This window comes from Tauraco erythrolophus, chromosome 1 (genome assembly GCF_009769465.1).
Source record: "Tauraco erythrolophus isolate bTauEry1 chromosome 1, bTauEry1.pri, whole genome shotgun sequence".
In the NCBI taxonomy this organism is placed as follows: Eukaryota; Metazoa; Chordata; class Aves; order Musophagiformes; family Musophagidae; genus Tauraco; species Tauraco erythrolophus.
The window spans coordinates 134,328,028-134,350,928 of record NC_141465.1 but is presented as its reverse complement, the minus strand read 5'-3'; the positions used below and the strand labels follow the sequence as shown (position 1 = coordinate 134,350,928).

Below are 22,901 nucleotides of genomic sequence, written 5' to 3'. Positions count from 1 at the left end.
TAAGATACGGAGCAGGTGTCCCTGCTTCAGGACCAGAAGGTAAAGGTCTAAGGTGGAGTCTGAACACCATAGAAAAATAAGAAGACATGGCATTCCAAGCTGGTGCTTTAATATATTCACAACCCTGTGCTTTTTACAAAATTCAAAGGTGTTTTTATTGTACAAAATTCCACAATGAAAACTACCAGCCAGTTTCTTATTTAACTGCTTTAAAAATAGAATTATATACCTTTTTGTAGTGTGTTAATTTTGACATTCACTAGCTGGAAGAAACAGAAGAGGAGCAGCAATTTGACTCTGAGTTGTTTACCTCAACATTTGGGGTAGTTGTTTCCCACAGCAGTCGTTTACCTCAATATTTGAGCAACTTGGTGTAGTGGAAGGTGTCCCTGCCCATGGCAGGGGGGTTGGAACTGGATGATCTTTGAGGTCCCTTCCAACCCAAACCATTCTATGATTTTATGATTCTATGATTCTACCTGGACAGGGTTTGGTTTGACCTCTATTTCTCTTATGTGCCTTACTGTTCAGTTCCTGGCATTAACAGAAAACCTGATATAGCTCCTTTTGAAGCCGTAGAACCCCATTGGTAGGCCAGGTTCCCACTGTTGGTGAGCTTCTTTTCACTTCAAAAGAGTGAATTTGCTGCCAGAGCAGGGGACATAAACTGTGTCAGTGTCAGCTCTTAGCAATGCAGCAGGTTGGCCGTGTTAAACCCATCACAGAATAAGGATCTACATAACTTTTCTTGCAGCCAGTCCTCTAGACCATGATCTCCTTTTACAGAGAGACAGTAGACCTCTGATCTGAACAATGACCCAGGACTAGGTTCCCTGTTTATTGTTTTGCACTGGTATCTTTGAAACACCTTTTTGCTGTCTAACCACCTGTGACCTTCAAAAACAGACATATTATTCTTTTGCATTGAAATGCAACCGTATGCAGTGAATTCCCAACAGTTTTCCTTAGAAATATAAATGTTTCAGTCCAATGTTAGCTGGTTGAAATTCGTTCTCCAAGACTTTTCTTTTAAAAAGCGTCCACCTCAGAGATGAATTTCTTCACATTAAACCCAGTTAAATACGTATTGCACACGAGGGGCAAATTTCTCCTCTTTGAGTTGAACTGTGGAACTGTGACCTTCTGAGCAGGTCTGGGTGACGCATACTGCATCTGTTTCACACCTGAGATTTCTCTTATGTTCCTCGTGGGTATTAAGCACCAAGACTAATTAACCTCATCTACCTCTCGTGTCTTGCTCCAGTGGCTGGAGCAACATGCTACAAGCAGAAGGAGGTATTCAGAGAGATTCCTACAACCCAGGTACTTTGGTTCCCATGGTCTGCTGTGGATTTTCTAAATGGCAGCCATAAGCACAACAGACACAAACCGTGATTTCCTTTTTTGGCTAAATTCTCCTTGTTTTGGAACTCATAGGAGATTCGCAACCAATGTCAAGGACCGAAAGATTGTATTTTGGTCTGCCCTGGTGTTGGCTTGAATGATTTCAATTTAAGAAGAGTTAGGAACTCTTACTTCTAGCCAGTTAGGAAAAAAGCAAACCTCAGACCAAAGAAAAATATCTCATGGAGGTACATAACTTTGAGAAGAGCTTTCTTACTCAGCTGATGTCACTGATGGCTCTCATAAAAACGTGATTCAGTTACAACGCTCAATTTGCATAGTCTTTGCATGAAGGTGACATCACAAAGCTTAGTGAAAAGTCTGAAGGCCTTAGGTGGCTTTTTCTCTTGACCTGGCTTAAATTACCACTGTATAAACTTTTTAAGCTGATCTGCTTGTGAATGAAGCAAAACACGGCCAATTCTCCTTTCATTCCCTGCAGCCCAGAGCTTTGAAACTGTCTTAAAATCCACAGTTAAAAATCAAAGATGAGAATTTTACCCTTCATTTCTACACACCGGCAGTGTAGCACCTGATTTCTTTGTTTTTCAAGGCATTTTGTGTTCCTATGCTTTAAACTGATGGCTAAAGTTTTGCCTGCGGAAGCAAAAAAATGAACCTACGCCAATGATGATCACGGACAAAACCAACACAAATGTTAATATAATAAGGAAGTTGATTTTCTTTAGATCCTCTTTTTCACAGTCTTCTGGTTTAATGTTCCTGATGTGCATTTCTTCTTGGTATCCAAAGTTCTGAGTGTACTGGCACGTTAAGTGCTCCACGTTGGGGATCTGGACATTTTTATTCTGGATCATTGATGAGAGCCAGATGTTCCCACAGCAGTTGAGTGGGTTCCCAGTGAGATATAAATTTTTAAGGGAATTTTCTAATGCTAAAATATTGCTGTTCTCTAATGTACTAAACCTGTTGTTCCGTAGGTCCAGAACTTCCAGTGGAGAGTCACTACTCCACTTAGGCAACCAGTTCAGCTGATTTTCAGAGAGGTTTAAATGTTTAAGGTGAATAAAACAAGGCAAATCAATATTTAAGTCTATCAGGCTATTGCCATGTAAATACAAATATTCCAGGGACTTTTCCAGTCCTGATAATGCTTTAACTTCTATTTTCAGACCGGGGTTCATGGAGACATCCAAGACAATGAGAGAAGTCTTGTAGAAAGTGTACGCTGGCAGGACGTTCAGCATGTTGTCAGCTAGGTACAAGTACTGAAGAGTAGGAGAATCAACAAACGATACGCAACCACTTTCCTCTCCAGTAAGTCTTTGCTTAGCTAATCCTGAGTACATACTGCAAAGGCTGATGTTATTGCTCTGTAGATTAAGCAGTCTGAGGCTGCGAAGACTTGAGAAGATGTCAAATTGCAGGGTCTGAAGGTGGTTGTTTTGAATATAGAGCTCCTTCAAATTAGACAACATGCTGGCATCTAGGAGAAGGTTCTGCAACGCGTTGTAGCTCAAGTCGAGGACAGTTAGGGAGATCAATGCGCTGTCATACGTTACTGCAAACGTCTGAAGACAGTTTTTACTGAGATTAAGGGTATGGAGGGACAACATTGACTCAAAGAAATCATCCGGAATGGATTTGATTTCATTGTAACTTAAGTCTAAATATACAAGCTGGGATAAATAAAGAGAACTTTTGTTCCTGCTCTGCTTCTGATCAAGAAGGTGAAAAGGAGCATCTAGCCATTCATTTTCCATATAGTCCACTTTATTATGAGGGGATTCAGCAGTGAGCTGGATTAAATTCTTTGATAAATTCAGAGTTACCAGCTTATTTACCTGAGGGAAGACTGGGAAGTGAAGCAGTTTGTTTTCACTCAGATCCAAATATCTTAAGCTATATTCATCATCTGACTTTGTGGTGTGGAAGATCTCAATGCTATTCCTGCTAAGGTCAAGTATCTCCAGCTGCCTGAGGTTGAAATCAGAGATGCAAGTAATTGAATTCATGGAGAGATTGAGTTTGGAAAGGTTCACTAGAGTCTCAAAAGCGCCTTCTTCTATTTCCATGATGATATTACTCTGAAGATCTATCTCCACAAGATTAGGAGATCCCTGAAACATCTTGTGTGATATCATTATAATACTGTTGTCTGCCAAGGAAAGATACCGCAGTGCTGGAGCTTGTTTAATGAAATACTCAGCCATCCCGTTGTAGAGACTGTTATGGGACAAGTCCAGTATTTCCACCTTGGGTAAAAGTCCGATCCCTTCTGTCCCATTCTGAGCAAGCTCATACAAGTGGTTGTTGGCTAAATTGATTTCCAGCAAACTCGTCATGTGTGCAAAAACTCCGGGCGTGATGAAGCTTATCTGGTTAGAGCTTAAATCCAGGCACTGAAGGGAAGTGTAAAATGACAACGGCATTTCAGGGATGCTTTGAATCAGATTCCCAGACAGATCTATTTTGTTTACATTCAGATGCAGCTCACGAGGGATTTGGTGAAGGTCTTTGTTGTGGCAAAACGCCTGCGAGTTTGCCTGTCAGCAAAAGAGAGAAAAGGTTTTGTCACGTGAAAAATGAAAAACATCTTTGCATGAAATATAAAGCAAATCACATTCAGCATCCAGGCAGATCCTTCTTCTGAAACACCGATCACACTATTTTCTCTGAACATTCAGACAGCAAGAACAACAATCCTGATGTTTCTTTGCAGCTAACAGCACTCATTTCATTTTAAAGACATTTCTGACGTACAACCATCCATATTTATTCTTTTCTTAAGGAAACTGTTTCCTCCTTCTTGTATGGGGAACATGCTTTACAAAACCACCCACACAAGACACCTGTGATACAAGATGGAAAAGAAAAACTATGTAAAGCCAGCTTTTGAGAGGAAAAAAAACCTGTGATGTGCAGTGAGGGTCATGCTTTTTCAATCCAATTCTCAGCAGCAGGATAGAGAAAAAACCCGAGTGTCAAAGTCAAATTCATCTCCTCGATGCACATCTCTTTAATTGCAGCTGGGACTGAATCTGTGTCCAGAGAAAAATTTGGAGTGTGCGTTCATAAGAAACATTGCAAACATGAACATCCTTGCATAAATGTCAAACTGTATTTTGTTATTAAGGACAACATACAGCAGCAGGAGGAAGTGGAATGCGAAAGGCTTAGGCAGCATTTAATTTGCTGGAGGAAAAATCTTGTTATGGATGTATTTGGGTGACTGGGTCATGTATTGTTTGTAGAAAGATCAGAAAGAAAAGAAAGGAAAAAATCTGTTGAATCTTGACTTCTGTGGAGATGCAGAATCCAGATTCCATGACGCAAAGCTTTCCAGACATTAAAGAAACATTAAAAGTAAAAAATATCAGAACCCATCTGTTCTGTGTGAACTGTTAGGTGAACGAAGTGGCAGGTCTGTTTTGGAGAAGTGGGGCAATAGTCAGCGTTTTGTGAATCTCCTGCATCATGTGAGTTTTGGAGACCACACAAAAATGTGCCAGAGAAGTGAAAGTGCTCATCCAAACTCTGAACACACACAGGCAGCTCCACAGTCCTTCCCATGATACATCTTTCTCAAAGAATCCAAGTAAATAGCCTATTAAAACATGGGTCCTCTTCTTTTTTTCCCTCCAACTCTTTCAAATTTCCCCTAGCTATTAAAAAAAAAGAGAAGGGAATTTTGTGGCTTCTTCCTAACATTACTTATTTCCTGCAAAGCTGCTGTAGAATTGCTTGTTTTGAGCTAAAATGTGCACAGAGTTGGATTTAGCTCTGAGGCCCAAATAACAGAGCAGGAAGTCTCTTCTTCATTTTGTGGAAGAAGGAGGAGCCTTTTGGATGCAAAAAATCCAGAGTGAAAAAGGAGCAGTCGCTTTACAGCCTAAGGCAGATGCCAAGTTTCTTCTGTCACTTTGAGCCAGATCTTAACAAGTGTTGAGCACCCTCCACTCCCTCTGGGCACCCAGCATCTTAGCAAAGTCCTGATCCAACTCCCATCAATGCCAGCTGGATGGTTTTCACTGAAGTCAATGGGGGAGAGGTCAGTCCCAGTTCACCACCTATCTTGCAGGATTTGGCCTTTAATCTGCATCTACTGAACTCTCCCAGTGATAAAAGGGACTGATAAAATCTATACCTCCCACTGTCTGCCATTTGTTCCTATAATATTTCCCCTCCCTTTTTTTTTTTTTTTTAAACTCATTCCTTTTCACTGACTATTTTGATCTTCACTGAATTTCTTATCTAGTCTGTTCTGCACCATCTTTTCTCCCCTGAGGCTCGAACTACATGAATTTCATTCTCATTAACACTCGGAGGAAAAGATGAAGCACGTCTCAGTGGGATGGAGTGAATAGCATCTGTTTTGCATGTCTCTCCCTTCCTCCCACTCCGTAGCCCAATGGGTTGGCAGCCTGAGGCTGGAAAAGAGGGTTTTGCCAGTCTCATGTTCTGACTTTATCACCTCTGCCAGTGCTGCCACCACTTCGTTTGAAGTCCCACTGCAAGGTGGGAAGCACTTGGTCTCTTTAGGGTCTGATTCCATCCAGGTGCTGGCAAAAAAATGAACCAACAGATCAAAAGCTGAGCTTTGTTTGGATTCTGATTCCAATTCTTCACTGCTCAGCACTGGGTGGAGGTTGTCACCCATCTTAGTAAGAACCCTACAAACAAAGCAGTTGGATCCAAGCCTCCACTCATGTTCTCATGTATCAACTAATGAGCATTCGAACCAAAGAGTTTAGGCTGGAGCCACTTAGCACAGACTTGTGCTTGCAGAATGTCGATGCCTATTCTCTAGAATCATAGAGTCATAGAACGGTTGACCTCAAAGATCATCCAGTTCATAGATTCATAGATTCATAGATTTCTAGGTTGGAAAAGACCTTAGAGATCATCGAGTCCAACCATCCCTAATCCCCATTAAACCATATCCTCAAGTAGCTCATCCACCCTATTCTTAAACACATCCAGGGATGGGGACTCAACCACTTCCCTGGGCAGCCTATTCCAGTGGCTGACAACCCTTTCAGAGAAGAAATACTTCCTAACATCCAACCTGAATCTCCCCTGACTAAGCTTATGCCCATTTCCTCTTGTTCTATCTCCCATCACTAATGTAAAGAGCCCTTCCCCTAACTCCCCACCATCTTTTCTCAAGTATTTATAGGCCGTAATCAGGTCTCCCCTCAGCCTCCTCTTCTCCAGGCTAAACAGCCCCACCTCCCTCAGCCGCTCCTCATAAGTTTTATTTTCCAGCCCCTTGACCAGTTTAGTTGCCCTTCTTTGGACTCGCTCCAGGAGCTCAATATCTCTCTTAAAGCGAGGGGCCCAAAACTGGACACAATATTCCAGGTGCGGCCTCACCAGTGCCGAGTACAGGGGCAGGATCACTTCCCTGCTCCTGCTGGTCACACTATTCTTGATACATGCCAGTATCCCATTGGCCTTTTTGGCTACCTGGGCACACTGCTGGCTCATATCAAGCCGGTAGTCAACCAACACCCCCAGGTCCTTTTCCGCCAGGCAGCTCTCCAGCCACTCTTCCCCGAGCCTATAGCGATGCTTGGGGTTTTTATACCCCAAGTGAAGGACTCTGCACTTGGCCTTATTAAAGCTCATGCCATTGGCCTCAGCCCAACGATCCAGTCTGTTCAAATCCCTCTGAAGGGCCTCCCTACCCTCAAGCAGATCGACACAGCCTCCCAGCTTGGTGTCGTCCGCAAATTTACTGAGGGTACATTCAATCCCCTCATCCAGGTCATTGATAAAGATGTTAAACAGAACTGGACCCAGCACTGAGCCCTGGGGAACCCCACTGGTGACCGGCCTCCAGCCGGCTTTAGCCCCCCCCTTGCCATGGGCAGGGACACCTTCCACTTCATCCAATCTGGCCTTGAACATTTCCAGGGATGGGACAGCCACAACTTCTCTGGGCAACCTGTTCCAGTGCCTCACCACCCTCAGAGGGAAAAATTTCTTCCTTATATCTAATCTGAATTTCCCCTCTTTCAGTTTAAATCCATTGCCCCATGTCCTATCACTAAACGCCCTTGTAAAAAGTCCCTCTCCAGCTTTCTTGTAGTCCCTTTAAGTACTGGAAGACTGCTAGAAGATCTCCTCCTTTCCCAGTTAACATGAATTAGCAGAAATATCTTTCTTTGGGAGGTAAAACATGAACAAGTGAAGCCCCTCTCCTTGCCTGGCAGTATGAGTTAGGAAGAACCTCCTGATATTTAAGCTATGCCTTGTTGTCTCACAAACAGGCAGATGTGCAGCAACTTGTATAATCAGTGCAGCTCACTCCCATCTCAGGCGTCAGGTAGGGACTGTTTACTTCCTAAAACCTCCTCTACAAGGCTTTGGTTCAACGACAGGAGCACCAGTGGTGAGTCAGAGAGGGACACAGGTTTCTGACTCATGCCTCTTCCAGAAGATCTGGGATGAAAGTTTCCATTTCCGAGCCTTTGCTATTCTAAAGATGTCGCCACAGGGAAAGTAACGTGTAAAACAGCGAGGCTGTGGTGAAAACTCATCATGTGAAGTAAGTAGGACTCCCGATGGGTCCATCAGCTAATCCAGTATAGCTCCCTCTTTCTTTAAGCTATGTGGAAATGTGTTTGGATTTACACCCTTCTTCTTCCATTGGGCCAAACGCCCAGTGGAGGAAGACCAGCAAAGCTCCATCGACTTTAGCCATGCTGAGCTGTTAATTTATACCAGATGACCCTCCCAGCCCACGACTGCAGCGTGTTTTCTGTCAGGACCCAATTTATCCCAGCCCTGTTGCGTAGAGCCTTGGGCTGTTGGGTTGATGAAAGCAGTTTACAGTGGAGTGGTGTAAACAAGCATGTGTTTACTTCTCAGCAATCAGTCTGATCTGTGACCCATCAAGAAATGGGATGGGATGAATCTGCTTGGATTACTGCGTGTCTCGCGCAGCCTTTATTTGACTGTGATACATGGGACCCAAGCTGTCATGTTTACAGTGGCTTCATCAGTTTTCCCTCTCCAGACAATGAATTGACCTCACCAATCACCTTCCCAAGATCTTTTTATATATACTAGGTCTTAATTTCTCTGGAATTCAGGAAGTGCAGTAATACAGCAGGGTGGGCAGGAATGGAATGAGTCCCATAAGGGAGATGTGTACAGCTAGCAAATTATTTTTTTGCCCTATTTTGGAAATTCTTGAGGATTTGTACGGAACAGCTTCAACATTAAAAAAAAAAGAGATAAGTATTTTTAAATGGCCTGTTACAGTCAGCACAGCACTTGGACAGGAAAGGAAGAAAGTTCAGCTGTGAACAACATTTATAATATTGTACCAGGTGCTTGTGAAAATTCAAGGAGCAAATTTTGTACCAGAGTGAGAGGCTTTGTCACTTCTTTTACCTCCAGCAGAAGCCAGGTACAGCTCCCCTGGCAGCAATGCTGTGTCAGGGCAGAGGAGGTCATTCTCCCTGTTATTATGAAAGAGCTGGTATAGATGTATTTCACAGAAGAGGCTTTATTTAAAGCACAAAGAACTCAAGCCTCATATAAAGGAGTTGATTTCATGTCTAAGTTCTTTCTCTAAGTTTCAGCCTCAGAATCCCTGTACGGTCTTGGGAAAATCAGGTCAAATTTCTTTTAACTAGCTCTCCCTTAGACAAAAGTGGAGATAATGACCATTCTTTCCCCCCTCCCCTTTTATGTGCTATCACTACAGCAAGCACATAGCCCGAGAACATCTTGCTGAGCATCCACTAACCCAGCAAAGCCCAACTCTGCCATCATGGAGAGCTTGGTCTTTAGGGGGGTTTCTTTCTCAGAGACCTTAGCTATTTGTGCAGTGCCTGTAACTAGGAGGTCCCAACCTCATCCAGGATCTCAAGGGGCCTGAGTAGAGAGGCAGCCTTACCATTTCACAGGACATCCCCTCTGAGGGTTGATAGTTAGAGGTCCCTCTGTTCACCACTGCCAGGAAGAAGAGGATGTACAGTTTCATGGTTCTGCAGGAAAAAACAGTTATGGTTAGATTTTGAATGTAGCATGGAGGTCAGTGCATGGAAAGCTGTCATCAAATCGTTATCTCACATGGAAAAGCACACATGCAGTGCAATAAATTAACCCATCTCTGAGCATACAGCACTTACAACCTACCTATTACCTTTGCATCCCTTTGAGCCCAGTGGGAAAAAGAGAGATTTATAAGAGGACTTAAAAGGGAGATCCAAAGCATTTCATGGGATGGTCCCAGTGTGATTTCATCTGCTACCAAGATGATACCAAATGAAGTCCAGATGCTCAAGCTGAGTAGCGTGTCTGGCATCACTGAGAAAGATGACCATCGAAGATTGAGTGACTTTCCAGAGCCACCTCGTTCTGCCCATAGAGACAGCTCAGGTACTTTCAACTGGGCTGGAGTTTTGAGATGCCAAGTCCTGACTGAAGTGAATGGGTGCCACTGAGAAACCACAAGCATTGGGAACAGTTTCCATTTCCATTCTTAACATTTTCCACTTCTGTCATCCTAGACTGTCAAAGAGCTTTTATACACTCATCCAAATCTGTTGAGTTAATATATACAGCTTAAAAAATGGACTGAGAACTTTTTGTCCAAATGTCAGTTTTCCATTTTATACTTCCCAGGTATGGGCAGGCTTCTAAACACATTTGAAAGCAGATGCCTTAAAAAAAGACAGATACAAAACGGTATGGATTTGTGTGAAACAAAAGATTCATCAGCTTTTAACTGTTTGGAAAGCACTCCAGAAAAAAAAGCATAGAAAGAAATCCAAAAGGACCAAAACACTGGGAAACCTGTCACTGGGCAATGGGAGAAAAATGCAAATGAGGCCAAGGGAAAGCATTTGTCCTTCAAACAGCTTGTTTCTAGATGGACACTAATGAGGTCTCTGGCTGTGGTCATCACTTACGTGAGCTCCAGATATAGCATCATAGAATCATTTAGGTTGGAAGAGACCTTGAACATCATCGTGTCCAACCGTTAATCTGACGCTGCCAAGTTCACCAAATCACATATCACTTCTTTATGACAGCCCCTGTTGTAAACTTGCCACATCTGTCTGTAGTTGTATGGCTTCTTACAGGCAGATCTGAGTTGGTCCTGCCCACACCCAGAGTCCGTGAGACATGTGCCAGCTCCCAACTGGAAGCCACGCAGCAGTGCTTAGCTAGCACTGCTCTTAAATCTTTCCAGGAGCAAGACTGCGTCTGGCAAGCTCCAAACGCACGCCAATCCCATGCACATGTGCCACCAAAAACTGGCATCAATGTACCGTTTCTCAGCAACTTTCATCCACTAAGAATCAGGAGGCTGGAAACAAAAGAGATGGGATTGTTCCTAGCTGGTGGAGATCCCTCTGCTTTGCTGCTGTTTGAGGGATGCAACTGATGGCTGCCCTTCTGAGCAGCAATGGAAATTGCTGAAGAGCAAAGCCAACGGGTTCACTATGGGAACTATCCCTCCACTTCCCAACCAGAGAAAAGAGTTGTGCACTAGGAAAAGAGAAACTGGGGAGGTTTAGGCCACAGCTGCTGCATTTTCAGATTGCACGTTCCTTCCAGTTCAGGGAAACAACTAGTGATGGGTGATGATCTGGGACCTCAAGGTGAAAGAACTTGGACTTTGTCTTTGCTGCTCAGCAGCAGAATCAGAAGCCTGTTCCTTCCCTCTAAAACAAGACCAAGGACAGCCTTGGCTGCAGTGATCATGAAATGGTAGAATTCAAGATACTTAGGGAAGCAAGGAGGGTGCATAGCAGGCTCACTACCCTGGATTTCAGGAAAGCAGACTTTGGCCTCTTCAAGGATCTTCTCGCTAGAGTACAATGGGATGAAGCCCTAGAGGGAAGAGGGGCCCAAGAAAGCTGGTTAATATTCAAGGATCACCTCCTCCAAGCTCAGGAACGGTGCATCCCAACAAAGAGAAAGTCAGGTAGGAACACCAGGAGGCCCGCATGGATGAACAAGGAGCTCCTGGATCAACTTGGGCACAAAAAGAAAGCTTATAGGGGGTGGAAGCAAGGACAGGTAGCCTGGAAAGAATACAGAGAAATTGTCCGGGTAACCAGAGATCAGGTTAGGAAAGCCAAAGCCCTGACAGAGTTAAATCTAGCTAGGGACATCAAGGGCAACAAGAAAGGCTTCTATAGATATGTCAGTGATAAAAAGAGATCTAGGCAAAATGCAGGCCCTCTCCGGAAGGAAACGGGAGATCTGGCCACCCAGGATATGGAGAAGGCTGAGGTTCTCAATGACTTCTTTGCCTCAGTCTTCACTGGCAAGAGCTCTAGCGGCATGGCCCAAGTCACGGAAGGCAAAGGCAGGGACTGGGAGACTGAAGAACCGCCCACTGTAGGAGAAGATCAGGTTCAAGATCATCTAAAGAACCTGAAGGTGGACAAGTCCATGAGACCTGATGAGGTGCATCCGCGGGTCCTGAGGGAACTGGCAGATGAAGTTGCTAAGCCACTATCCATCACATTTGAGAAGTTGTGGCAATCTGGTGAAATTCCCAATGACTGGAAAAGGGGAAGCATAGCCCCCATCTCTAAAAAGGGGAAAAAAGAAGACCCAGGGAACTACAGGCCAGTCAGTCTCACCTCTGTGCCCGGCAAGATCATGGAGCAGATCCTCCTGGTGACTATGCTAAGGCACATAGAAAACAAGAAGGTGATTGGTGACAGCCAACATGGCTTCACTAAGGGCAAATCCTGCCTGACTAATTTGGTGGCCTTCTATGATGAGGTTACGGCATTGATGGATAGGGGAAGAACAACTGACATTGTCTACCTGGACTTATCCAAAGCATTTGATACTGTCCCACACGACATCCTTGTCTCTAAACTGGAAAGACGCGGTTTTGTTGTATGGATCACTCGGTGGATAAGGAATTGGCTGGATGGTCGCACTCAAAGAGTTGTGGTCAACGGTTCAATGTCCACGTGGAGGCCTGTGATGAGTGGTGTTCCTCAGAGGTCGGTACTGGGACCAGTGCTATTTAACATCTTTGTTGGAGACATGGACAGTGGGATTGAGTGCACCCTCAGCAAGTTTGCAGATGACACCAAGTTTTGTGGTGTTGTGGACACGCTGGAGGGAAGGGATGCCATCCAGAGGGACCTTGACAGGCTGGAGAGATGTGAGAACTTCATGAAGTTCAACAAGGCCAAGTGCAAGGTCCTGCACGTGGTTCGGGGCAATCCCATGCACAAGTACAGGCTGGGCGGAGAATGGATTGAGAGCAGCCCTGAGGAGAAGGACTTGGGAGTGCTGGTGGATGAGAAGCTCAACATGAGCCAGCACCGTGCGCTGGCAGCTCAGAAAGCCAACCGTGTCCTGGGCTGCATCCAAAGCAGCGTGAGCAGCAGGTCGAGGGAAGTGATTCTGCCCCACTGCTCTGCTCACGTGAGACCCCATCTGGAATACTCTGTTCAGCTCTGGAGTCCCCAACACAAGAAGGACATGGGCCAGTTGGAGAGGGTCCAGAGGAGGGCCATGAAGATGATAAGAGGGCTGGAGCACCTTTCCTATGGGGACAGGCTGAAAGAGTTGGGGCTGTTCAGCCTGGAGAAGAGGAGGCTCTGGGGTGACCTTATAGCGGTCTTCCAGTACCTCAAGGGGGCCTACAAGAAAGATGGGGAGAGGCTGTTCAGGAGGGCCTGTTGTGATAGGACAAGGGGCAATGGATTTAAACTGAAAGAGGGCAGATTTAGGTTGGATATAAGAAAGAAATTTTTCACTCTGAGAGTGGTGAGGCACTGGAACAGGTTGCTCAGAGAAGCTGTGGCTGCCCCATCCCTGGAAGTGTTCAAGGCCAGGTTGGATGAGGCTTTGGGCAACCTGGTGTAGTGGAGGGTGTCCCTGCCCATGGCAGGGGGGTTGGAACTAGATGATCTTTAAGGTCCCTTCCAACCCAAACCATTCTATGATTCTATGATTCTATGATTCTATGATTCTATGATTCTATGATTCTATGATTCTATGTTCATTCTCCACCCTTTTAATTATTTTGGAAAAATACATTGAAATCATCCTATGGAAGGAGGAATTGCTGATACTACCATCTATAGTGTCTCTGTTGTTCCCTCACTGTTCCTCATTCCCGAGACTTGGAGGAGTGGGTGTCTCCTGTCGGGAGGAGAAAATGAGTTTCATCGTTTGGGTATTAGTTTGCTGGAACTGACAGAAAAGACAAACATACCGATGATTACAAGGCTTTACTCAGAGCACTCAAATGGAAATTATTTCTCTTTAAATCCAACAAATTAAGCTGACAGAATCTCCATGAATATTAACCACAACTGGGCACCACCCTGATGGTCAACATGCATCCCTTGTGGTCTTGCAATGTCTTTTCTTAGAATCATAGAATCATAGAATGATTAGGGTTGGAAGGGACCTTAAAGATCATCCAGTTCCAACCCCCCTGCCACGGGCAGGGACACCCTCCACTACACCAGGTTGCTCAAAGCCTCGTCCAACCTGGCCTTGAACACTTCCAGGGATGGAGCATCTATAACTTCTTTGGGCAACCTGTTCCAGTGCCTCACCACCCTCTGAGTGAAAAATTTCTTTCTTATATCCAATCTAAATCTCCCCTCTTCCAGTTTAAAGCCATTGCCCCTTGTCCTATCTCTACATACCCTTGGAAAAAGTCCCTCTCCAAAGTTTCTTCTCTTCTTGTCACACTGCCAGTGCAAAGAATGATCGCTTTGCTTCTTAAATAATAAACCTGAAATAATAAACCTGAAACAGTCCAAGGTCTTAACATGCTTGAAACTTACTACATTATAAGTTTTTAAAAAAAAGTGGAAAATTGATGTCTTTGAACGCAAAACCATGATTTAACAGCCTGCTGTGTAAGACTGATCTGTAATAAGCAAGGATGCTGTCCCTCAAGGTGCTTCTAAAGTAACTGTCACATTCCGAAGCACCAGGACGTGGTGGACTCTTGCAATATGAGACCACATGGACTCCGTCCAGAGGAGGATCAGTTGCTCCTCTTGGTGCAGCACAATCTCCTTGCTTATGGAGATTCCCTTCCCAAGGTGGTTTTCAGTTCAGCTGTCCAGCTGAGGAGCTTTTCCCTGCCTAGCTTTTCTCTGGACAACCTTCAGACCCTCCTCAGCAGCACCGAGCATGACACAGCACTGCATCCCCCCTCCTCTCTGCCCTCTGGGCTCGTCTCAGACGCCCACCACCCTCTCCCGGTGCAGAGCTCAGGACCCCCATTGCCCTGGTGTCAGAGAGCATCACCACCAAATCCTGCCTGCTGGCACTGGCACTGATGTCTCTAACCACAGCTTACAAGAACAGTCCAGGAGCAGCAGTAGCAGCAACTTGAAATAAAGGAGCTTTTATTACTCTGGAGCTTTCCCAGAGTTGAAACATCTTCATACTCGGTGCCAGTTTGTTCCCATTGGCAGCTGTGATCAAAATCCCAGCATACCTCAGAGCAGGATTGAGCTCTGAACCTCCTTCAATGTCACTGATTTCCATCATGGTACTTCAGAATCACCCAGCCCCATCCACAGCTGAAAGATATAGGTGATTTCAGTGAGCAACACCCCCAAGGAGTCTTAAGTGGGTCATATAATTTAGCATCTAGAAAAAGCATGGCCCCCAAACCACAGCAGCATATCCACGTAACAGATGGGAGAGCAAGGGCAGAGAAGAGCAGTGATTTGCTCAAAAAAAAACTTTGAAACCATGGAAGGTTTAATCCCAATTTGCCCAGATCCCACTCCAGAACAATATTTGCCTCCGTCTCTATCACAATATTAACCCCGAAACCACTTCAGAGATGTTGCTTGTAGCAGACAACAGCAGCACCTTCCAAATTTTCCCCAAAGGTAATTTTTGTTCTAACTGAAACAATTAACAGAGACGTTTTCCTGTGCCAAATACAGGCTAAACACGACAGAATACACAAAACACAAACCAAACTCCCGAGGGTCTGATCCTTTTTCACACAAGACTCTTTGCTGCCGTGTTAGAGTCTTCAGGGTTAAAAAGAGTGAATATTCCACATTTACCTTGTTTCAAGGGTTTCTCCCATCCCCAAACACTGCTTATCATGTTTTTAAAAAGCATATCCAGCTCTTCAAAACCGTCTCAGTCCCGGTACCGACGAAATTGTTCTTCAGCTTCACGTTCACCCATTCAGGACGCAAGAGGCTCATTCGTAACTTCAGAATGAAGGAATTTTCAAGGAAATAACCTTATTTGGGACAGTGTCTGCTTTAAATTATGTTGCTTGTCTTCCTCCGGACTCCTCTCCGGGCTCTCGCTGGGTCCTAGCCACCGCTGTGTTCTGGAGGGAGCCAGCTACTGTGCGACATCCTGAAGCCCGTGCTCGGGGCAGGCGTTGAGAAACCAGGTTTTTTTTGGCCAGAGAAACCCTCAGGATCAGGCCACGAGGTTTGCTCAGGGGAATAAGTGACTTATCGCTGCCGATGCCATTGTTTAGCCGCGAGCACGGCGCAGGGCGGCGTGTTTACTTTAGGGTTTTGTGTCCCGCGAGTTGCATTCCTGGAGGGTTGTAGCCTCCTAACCCTGCACCTAAATCACTCTCTGCATTGTTAGGAAAACGGCGCTTAAGGGTTCAAGGTTTCAAATTTATGACTTACAAGTAAAGCCTGGAATCTCGAAACCTATCCTGGAAGAAATAACTCTTTCTCTTCGCAGTGATCCCGCTAATCAGAGTGTGACAGCAGTCTGCTGGCAGGACGAGAGTTCAGTGTCAGCTGCCATACACCTGACTTGAAGGGTTTTCAGGGCATGAAGCAGGATTTAGGGACCTTGGTAAAGGCAGAGGGGTCTGAACTTCTGGATGAGCTGCCGAATTTTCAGCAGTCGGTACACAGCGCTGAATCAACCGGACCTGCTAGGAAAAATTCCCATCGCAAAAGGGGTGCTTCTGTCACGCGGATGATGATTTCTGCTTTTTATTTATTATTTTGTGCTGCCCTCTAGGGCTGGAGCAGCTGTCTAATTGCTGGTTTCCTCGCTTCCTTTTGCTAGTTAAGTCCTGCTTCTGGAAAACCCACCTTTACCTAGATTTCCCCGTTGCTTTCTCCAACCTGGAGAGCTGCCTGGTGGAGAAGGACCTGGGGGTGTTGGTTGACTACCGGCTTGATATGAGCCAGCAGTGTGCCCAGGTGGCCAAAAAGGCCAATGGGATACTGGCGTGTATCAAGAATAGTGTGACCAGCAGGAGCAGGGAAGTGATCCTGCCCCTGTACTCGGCACTGGTGAGGCCGCACCTGGAATATTGTGTCCAGTTTTGGGCCCCTCGCTTTAAAAGAGATATTGAGCTCCTGGAGCGAGTCCAAAGAAGGGCGACTAAACTGGTCAAGGGGCTGGAAAATAAAACTTATGAGGAGCGGCTGAGGGAGTTGGGGCTGTTTAGCCTGGAGAAGAGGAGGCTGAGGGGACACCTGATTACAGCCTACAAATACTTGAGAAGGGATGGTGGGGAGGTGGGGGAAGGGCTCTTTACATTGGTGATGGGTGATAGAACAAGAGGAAATGGGTATAAGCTTAGTCAGGGGAGATTCAGGTTGGATGTTAGGAAGTATTTCTTCTCTGAAAGGGTTGTCAGCCACTGGAATAGGCTGCCCAGGGGGGTGGTTGAGTCCCCATCCCTGGATGTGTTTAAGAATAGGGTGGATGATCTACTTAGTGATATAGTTTAATGGGGATTAGGGATGGTTGGACTCGATGATCTCTAAGGTCTTTTCCAACCTAGAAATCGATGAATCTATGAAACCTCACAAGCCTGAACTGTGGTGATGCACTTTTCCCACGGTTGAAATAATATGCCAAAGAGCTGGGCTCTTAGTCTCTCATTTGCTTTGCAATGCACCCTGGAACGAGAGGGATAAATGCTACAAAGAGGTGGCAATATGCACGAGGGCAGGAGAGGGCATGATTAAGTGCGATGGATAGAAAAATCCACATTTAGATCTTGGAAGAGTCTGCCAGCAAGATTATCACAACCCTGGGCAGGTTCCCCTTGACTAGGCTCTCATCAGACCAGTTTTGATCACCTTCCCCCAAGCATGTAGTGTCTCGAGCATCCCTCGGTCAGAGCTGGCTTCAGTGCTGTTTTTCACTCAATCCCTTTGGCACGCTCCCAAAAGTGAAGCCCTTCATCTGCAATCCCCTTGGGGTAAACAGGACACTCATGTTGAAGCTGGAGACCTCTGTGGTGTCCAGAGGTTTAAATGGTTTTTGGATGCTCTGGGTTTAGAGTTCGCCTCGTCAGCAGCGTGCAGCAACACTTGCAACGCACAGACACTTTCGCAAGAAAACCCTCAAATATTTGAGGTTTTTCAAGAAAAGAAAAAAAAAGTTGTGCTTTTTTAAAAAAATATGATATTTTGATTTGATTTGGAGATGAAATACAAATATCATGCCTGTAATGAAGAGTAGTGACTGCCCTGGGTGATTGCAGCTCCACATTTTTCTACACCTGGTTGTTTGGAGCACTTTGGGAAGTTTGGGTTTGCAGGGTTAAAAATAGTGGGGATTTTGTTGGTTGTGCTATTTAAAAAGTCAGCTCTGTTCCTCAAGTTGTTTTACTGAGTGGCCAAGCAGCTGTGCCAGCTGAACTGTGAAGAAGAGCCTGGACAGAAACAAATGCCAGAGCAGGAGGGAAGGGCACGCACTGATTCTGCTGCTCAGGACTTTACTTCATTAAAAGTACTGCCTTAGAGGACACCAACCACGCTGGGGAAGCTCAGTGCTGTCCTTACCATCTTTGCCCTTTCCTAAAGGCAATCTGCCAGCAAATACTTTCCAAGACCCTGAGGTATTTTGCTGACTTCCCGTTTTCAATATTTTCATGCTTTGGGCTACCCAGCAGTTTACACCCAAAGTGATGCTGAAGCACTAGCACGGTATGTGCTCGGGAGCCACTTCTGCAGGGCAAGGGTTGCCTCCATCAGACAGATCAGGTATCTCCATTGGACAGACCAGGTCATCTCCATCAGACAGATTGGAGAATCAAGCTCTTGTGCTCACCTGCACAAAATCATAGAATCATAGAATGGTTTGGGTTGTAAGGGACCTTAAAGATCATCTAGTTCCAACCATGGCCAGGGACACCTTCCACTACACCAGGTTGCCCAAAGCCTCATCCAACCTGGCCTTGAACACCTCCAGGGATCGGGCAGCCACAGCTTCTCTGGACAACCTGTTTCAGTGCCTCACCATCCTCTGAGTGAAAAATTTCTTCCTTAGATCTAATCTAAATCTCCCCTCTTTCAGTTTAAAGCCATTACCCTTTTTCCTATCACTACATGCCCTTGTCAAAAGTCCCTCTCCAGCTTTCTTGTAGCCCCTTTAGGTACTGAGTGGCTAGTAGAAGGTGCCCCTGGAGTCTCTCTTCTCCAGGCTGAACAACCCCAACTCTCTCAGCCTGTCTTCAGAGGAGAGGTGCTCCAGTGGCTGTCCCATCCCACTGATGCCAAAGAGTTTACACCTGTGACGCTGCAAAATCAGACCCTTCCTGATTTTCCTGTGGTCTCCTCAGCAGTCTCTGCCTACTAGGTTACTGCCAACATCAGCTGGATTTCACCCCACGTCACCCGAAGCTGGGGGGCACCTCGTCAGACCTCTTCTTCCCTCCAAACCCTCTTCCCAGCCTGGCCCAGAGCAAGAAGGAAAAGCAGATCCCAGCTGCTGGCTCTCACGAGCCGGTCCGTAATCTGCTGCAAGTTCCCAAGGGTTTCAGATAAACAAGAATATGTCTTGACGATTATGTGTCTTGAACCTCCAGACCTTTTGGAGTCTGTCCATCCATAACGCTGCAGCTTTCTAAGGCACTGCTTTTGGGTTGAGTCCTGTGTCAAGCTGCATGAATCAAACTCTCCAGAGAGGTAAACAAACCAAGCTCCCGCCTTAGAAAGCAGGGTCTGAACTGCAAGGGCAGCAGTGGGACAAGTCTTGCACCCTTTTGGCTGGAATAGCTCCCCAGTGATTCATCCCACCGGGGAGCTGGAGGCAACATTAATATTAAGCCTATTAAAAAATAAATAGCCCATGCCATCTTCAGCCACAGCCTTTGAGAAGGAGGCACAGCTCCAGCTGCTGAGACCCTACGACATCTCCAGGAGCTGCCTCTCCTGGTTTGGTTTTCTTATGCCATCTGCATTGTGCTTGGGCATCCGCATGGGCAGATGCAGCCTCCTGCCTCTCTGGTGTTAAGTCCACACATCAAAACAGGGTGTGCTGCATCTCCTTTAATCCCAATGAGGTTTTTCTCCTGTCTTTTGAAGCTGCTGCCTGCCTTCCTTCTCTCTCTCTCTGTCCTCTCTCCACGTTCAGCTCTCCCAGGTGTGCTGCCATCAGCATTTCCCCTCCAAAAATTAACCAGTCTAATTAATTGGACACACAGGGTTTAGCCAGTTTCCCTACGTTATTCACCTTTTTTTTCCACTCCTTTCTCCAGGAAGTAAAATGAAAAAGAAGGAGAATTGCACGAAACCCACCAGCCTGGAGACCTTGTGAGAGAGGGGCTGGGCGAAAGGACGGCAGCAGCAGACGGGAGAATGAAAACACTTCCGTCAACAAAAACTGACGTAAACTCACATTTGAGGATTAAACTATCTGAACATGAAATCCACTCCCCAGACAACAAAATTCCTGGAGAAACTCAAATTCAGGAATAAAACCGGAACCTTTTCTCACCAGCTTTCATCTAAGTGCAGCAAAAAGAGAGAAAAGTTGGCTTTTAATTCAGCAATTTTTCTTTCACTGACAGTGGAGACAGTGTTTGAGAAAAAGTGTGCTCAATTTATATGGTCCAATAGGAGATAAAATGAAGTGAGGAAAATGATTTCTGACAGATTTGACTTGCATGATATTGATACCCCACCTTGAATTCATCCATCACTGTATTAGTAGAAGGCCGAGCATTGATACAGTCACTAAGCTGTAACCATCTGCTTTAGAAAGAGATGACTGATAGTGAATTTTTCTTGCTGAAAACTAAAAGTGAATTTTTGTTGCTGAAAACTAAAGGATTTCAGCATTTTAGAGTAACAAGATGATTTTCAAGTTGAAATGATTTCATCTTAGTAAAAAAAAAATCGTATTTCTATTATTGTGGAAAGCTAAAGTTTGGCTTCTCTTTAAGGGAAACATATTTGTACTTTTATCAAAAATACAACAGGGTTTGGCTTCAGAAAGCTGTCTGTGACTTTTATCTAAACTAGGATTTTCTAAAACTCTGCTATTTCCAAATATTACCTAAACATTGATTCCTCAGGATAACAGCCCAGATGCAGCAAAACGCTATCAGTAAGTCATCGTTCACCCAAGGTGACATTCAAGCTGTCGGGATCTTAAGAGTAGAAAAACAACCCTTGCCATCTCACACCTCGTGCTCCAGCGGGGAGAGCTCAACGACAGCCCTGATGGGGAGAAGAGCAGACGAGCCAAAGAGCATTTTTCCCGTTTTACCCGGGGACTGTGTGATTTGCCCAAGGCTATATGAGGATTCAGTGTCGGAGAGCTGGGCGAGCGGCGTTTAACCGGCGCGCAATGCTGATCTCTGCAGCACTCCTGGTTCAGAGCGCTATGATGCAGTAACACCATAAATAGACTAAAGTCCTGTGAAGAAAGGAAAAAAAAAAAAAAACAAACCCAAACCCATCTCCCCATCCTCCTTTACTGTAAACACGGAGAATAATGACAAAGCAGGCATATGACAACTCTATTGTTATAAACTAACTGGTGCCTCCTTAACCTAAAGGATCTAACTCGCTGCAGTGCAAGTCCCTGATGGATTAAATATACAGCTGTGTGGACAGAGTTAGCCAGTTCCTCAGCCTATTCATAAACACAGCATATTTTATTTATACAGTACCTCCCTCATCTGTGTTATTCCTAAAGGCTGCAGCTCTAAGTCACCGGAGCCCCCATCTCTCCCGCAGTGGAAAGCTCAACTTTCCGGCAGGCTCCCGGTATTCACACGCGTCTCCACGTACCTGCTCTGTGGCTGGAGGAGAAGGAGGAGGAGGAGGAGGAGGAGGAGGTGGTTTCGCCTCTGCTTGCAGCCTTCTGTCTCCCGGACTCTCCCAGCAGCCTTTCCAGCGTAAGCCGAGGAAGAGTTTCCTTGGGGAAGTCGTACCTCTGTTGCATGCCAGCTGACTAAAACTCCGCGAGCTCCGAGAGAAGTTTGGAGTCACAGGGAAAAAAATTACTCCCCGTAGACTGGTCCTTGAATTCATTCCTTCGCAGTCATGAGCTCTTATATATTCCCAGGCTCCCACGAGCACGTGAATACATACCTCCGTAACAGTTTTAAAATGCGTGTGTCCTCTGCGCTTCTCTTTATTTTCCATTTCGTTCGTTCAACCTTGGCTTGTTTCCTGCAGTTTCTCAGCTGGTAATTACGCTCCTCTCGTATTGACACATGAAACAGTCTGCGAATACCACAAAAAATCCCCTCCGCAGGCTCCGGGGACACGTGCTTGTCTCTGAAGTTCGCCGTGCCTGTCCCGCAGATGTGAGCGTGTGCCTTCAGTCTCACGGACCTGCAGGTTCTCGGGACTGGGGTGAATCGCAGGGACGGTGCTGGCTGCAAACCCTAAACTCAAATCCGTGCAGGATGGGGTGTGTAGGAAAAGGGTATGTCAGAGGGAAGCATGGCAGCAGGGCAAACACATGGCGTTTGGTGTCCCAAAGAGCTCAGGTGTGTCTCTGTGGCACAGCGGTGGGATGGCCAAATGCACCCTTGGGGGAAAGGATAAATTCAATTTAAGGCTTGAATGGGTAATAGCGTAAATGCCCTCTAAAAAGGGCAATGGGATGGGATTTTGTTCCTTTTCCTTGGGTGCAAAACTCCCTTTTGTTTCAGAAGACATTCTCTCGTGTAAATTGGTGGAAGACCTGCCTGTGTTGTCTTCTTCTGCTTAGAGGTGTCCGGATACCTGGGCAGGTGTCCACTGGCTCCATGTGTTGGTTTGCAGGAATACAAACCTCTAATAGGGTTTTGCCATCTCCTCTGTGGGTGTCTTCTTAGGACCAAACTTAGTCTTGACTCCACCAGCCAGGACCTGTCCTCTGCTGGGTCACCCACCAGGGAGCTCCCACAGGCACCGGGGACCACCGCAAACCTCCCACCTTCTCTCCTAGGTGCATGAGGAACATCTCCACCATGTGACCTTCCCCTCAGAGGATAGGTTCAGCTTCAGCATCCTATGTTTTGCGTCCTTTGCACTGAGATGTGCAATGATGACCAATGATTTTCACAAAAAAAAAAAAAAAATGGGGGGTTGACTCTCTTCTCCTGGACAGCATCAATTCTGTCCTACTTTCTTGGATCTGCTTACGAAAATCAGATAAAAGCCATGTCCTTTTATGCCATGTGCCAAGCAGCTTTGTGGATTCTGCTAAACACACGCCAGCTCCCAGCCTTTGCTTCTTCGCAGCAGGTCACTGTTCATTTTCTGTTGCACACCAGCTCCTGTGTCAGGGTTACTTCAGATCCACAGCATACCAGGAGA

At 45.7% G+C, this 22,901-nt stretch overlaps 1 protein-coding gene across 2 annotated transcripts; it reads right to left on the bottom strand.

Moving 5' to 3' along the window:
- Positions 1-1,970: 1,970 nt before the first annotated feature.
- Positions 1,971-21,623, bottom strand: LRRC32 (leucine rich repeat containing 32). Of its 2 annotated transcripts, XM_086615019.1 has the most exons (3): positions 15,420-15,442; positions 9,278-9,368; positions 1,971-3,911 (listed from the first exon to the last, which is right to left on the bottom strand). In XM_086615019.1, the coding sequence occupies exons 1-3, from the start codon at positions 15,440-15,442 to the stop codon at positions 1,971-1,973; spliced, it is 2,055 nt and encodes a 684-aa protein (XP_086471145.1). The 2 variants fall into 2 exon arrangements, with proteins under 2 accessions (XP_086471145.1, XP_086471135.1); XM_086615009.1 differs by lacking the exons at positions 9,278-9,368; positions 15,420-15,442 and adding an exon at positions 21,381-21,623.
- Positions 21,624-22,901: the final 1,278 nt, after the last annotated feature.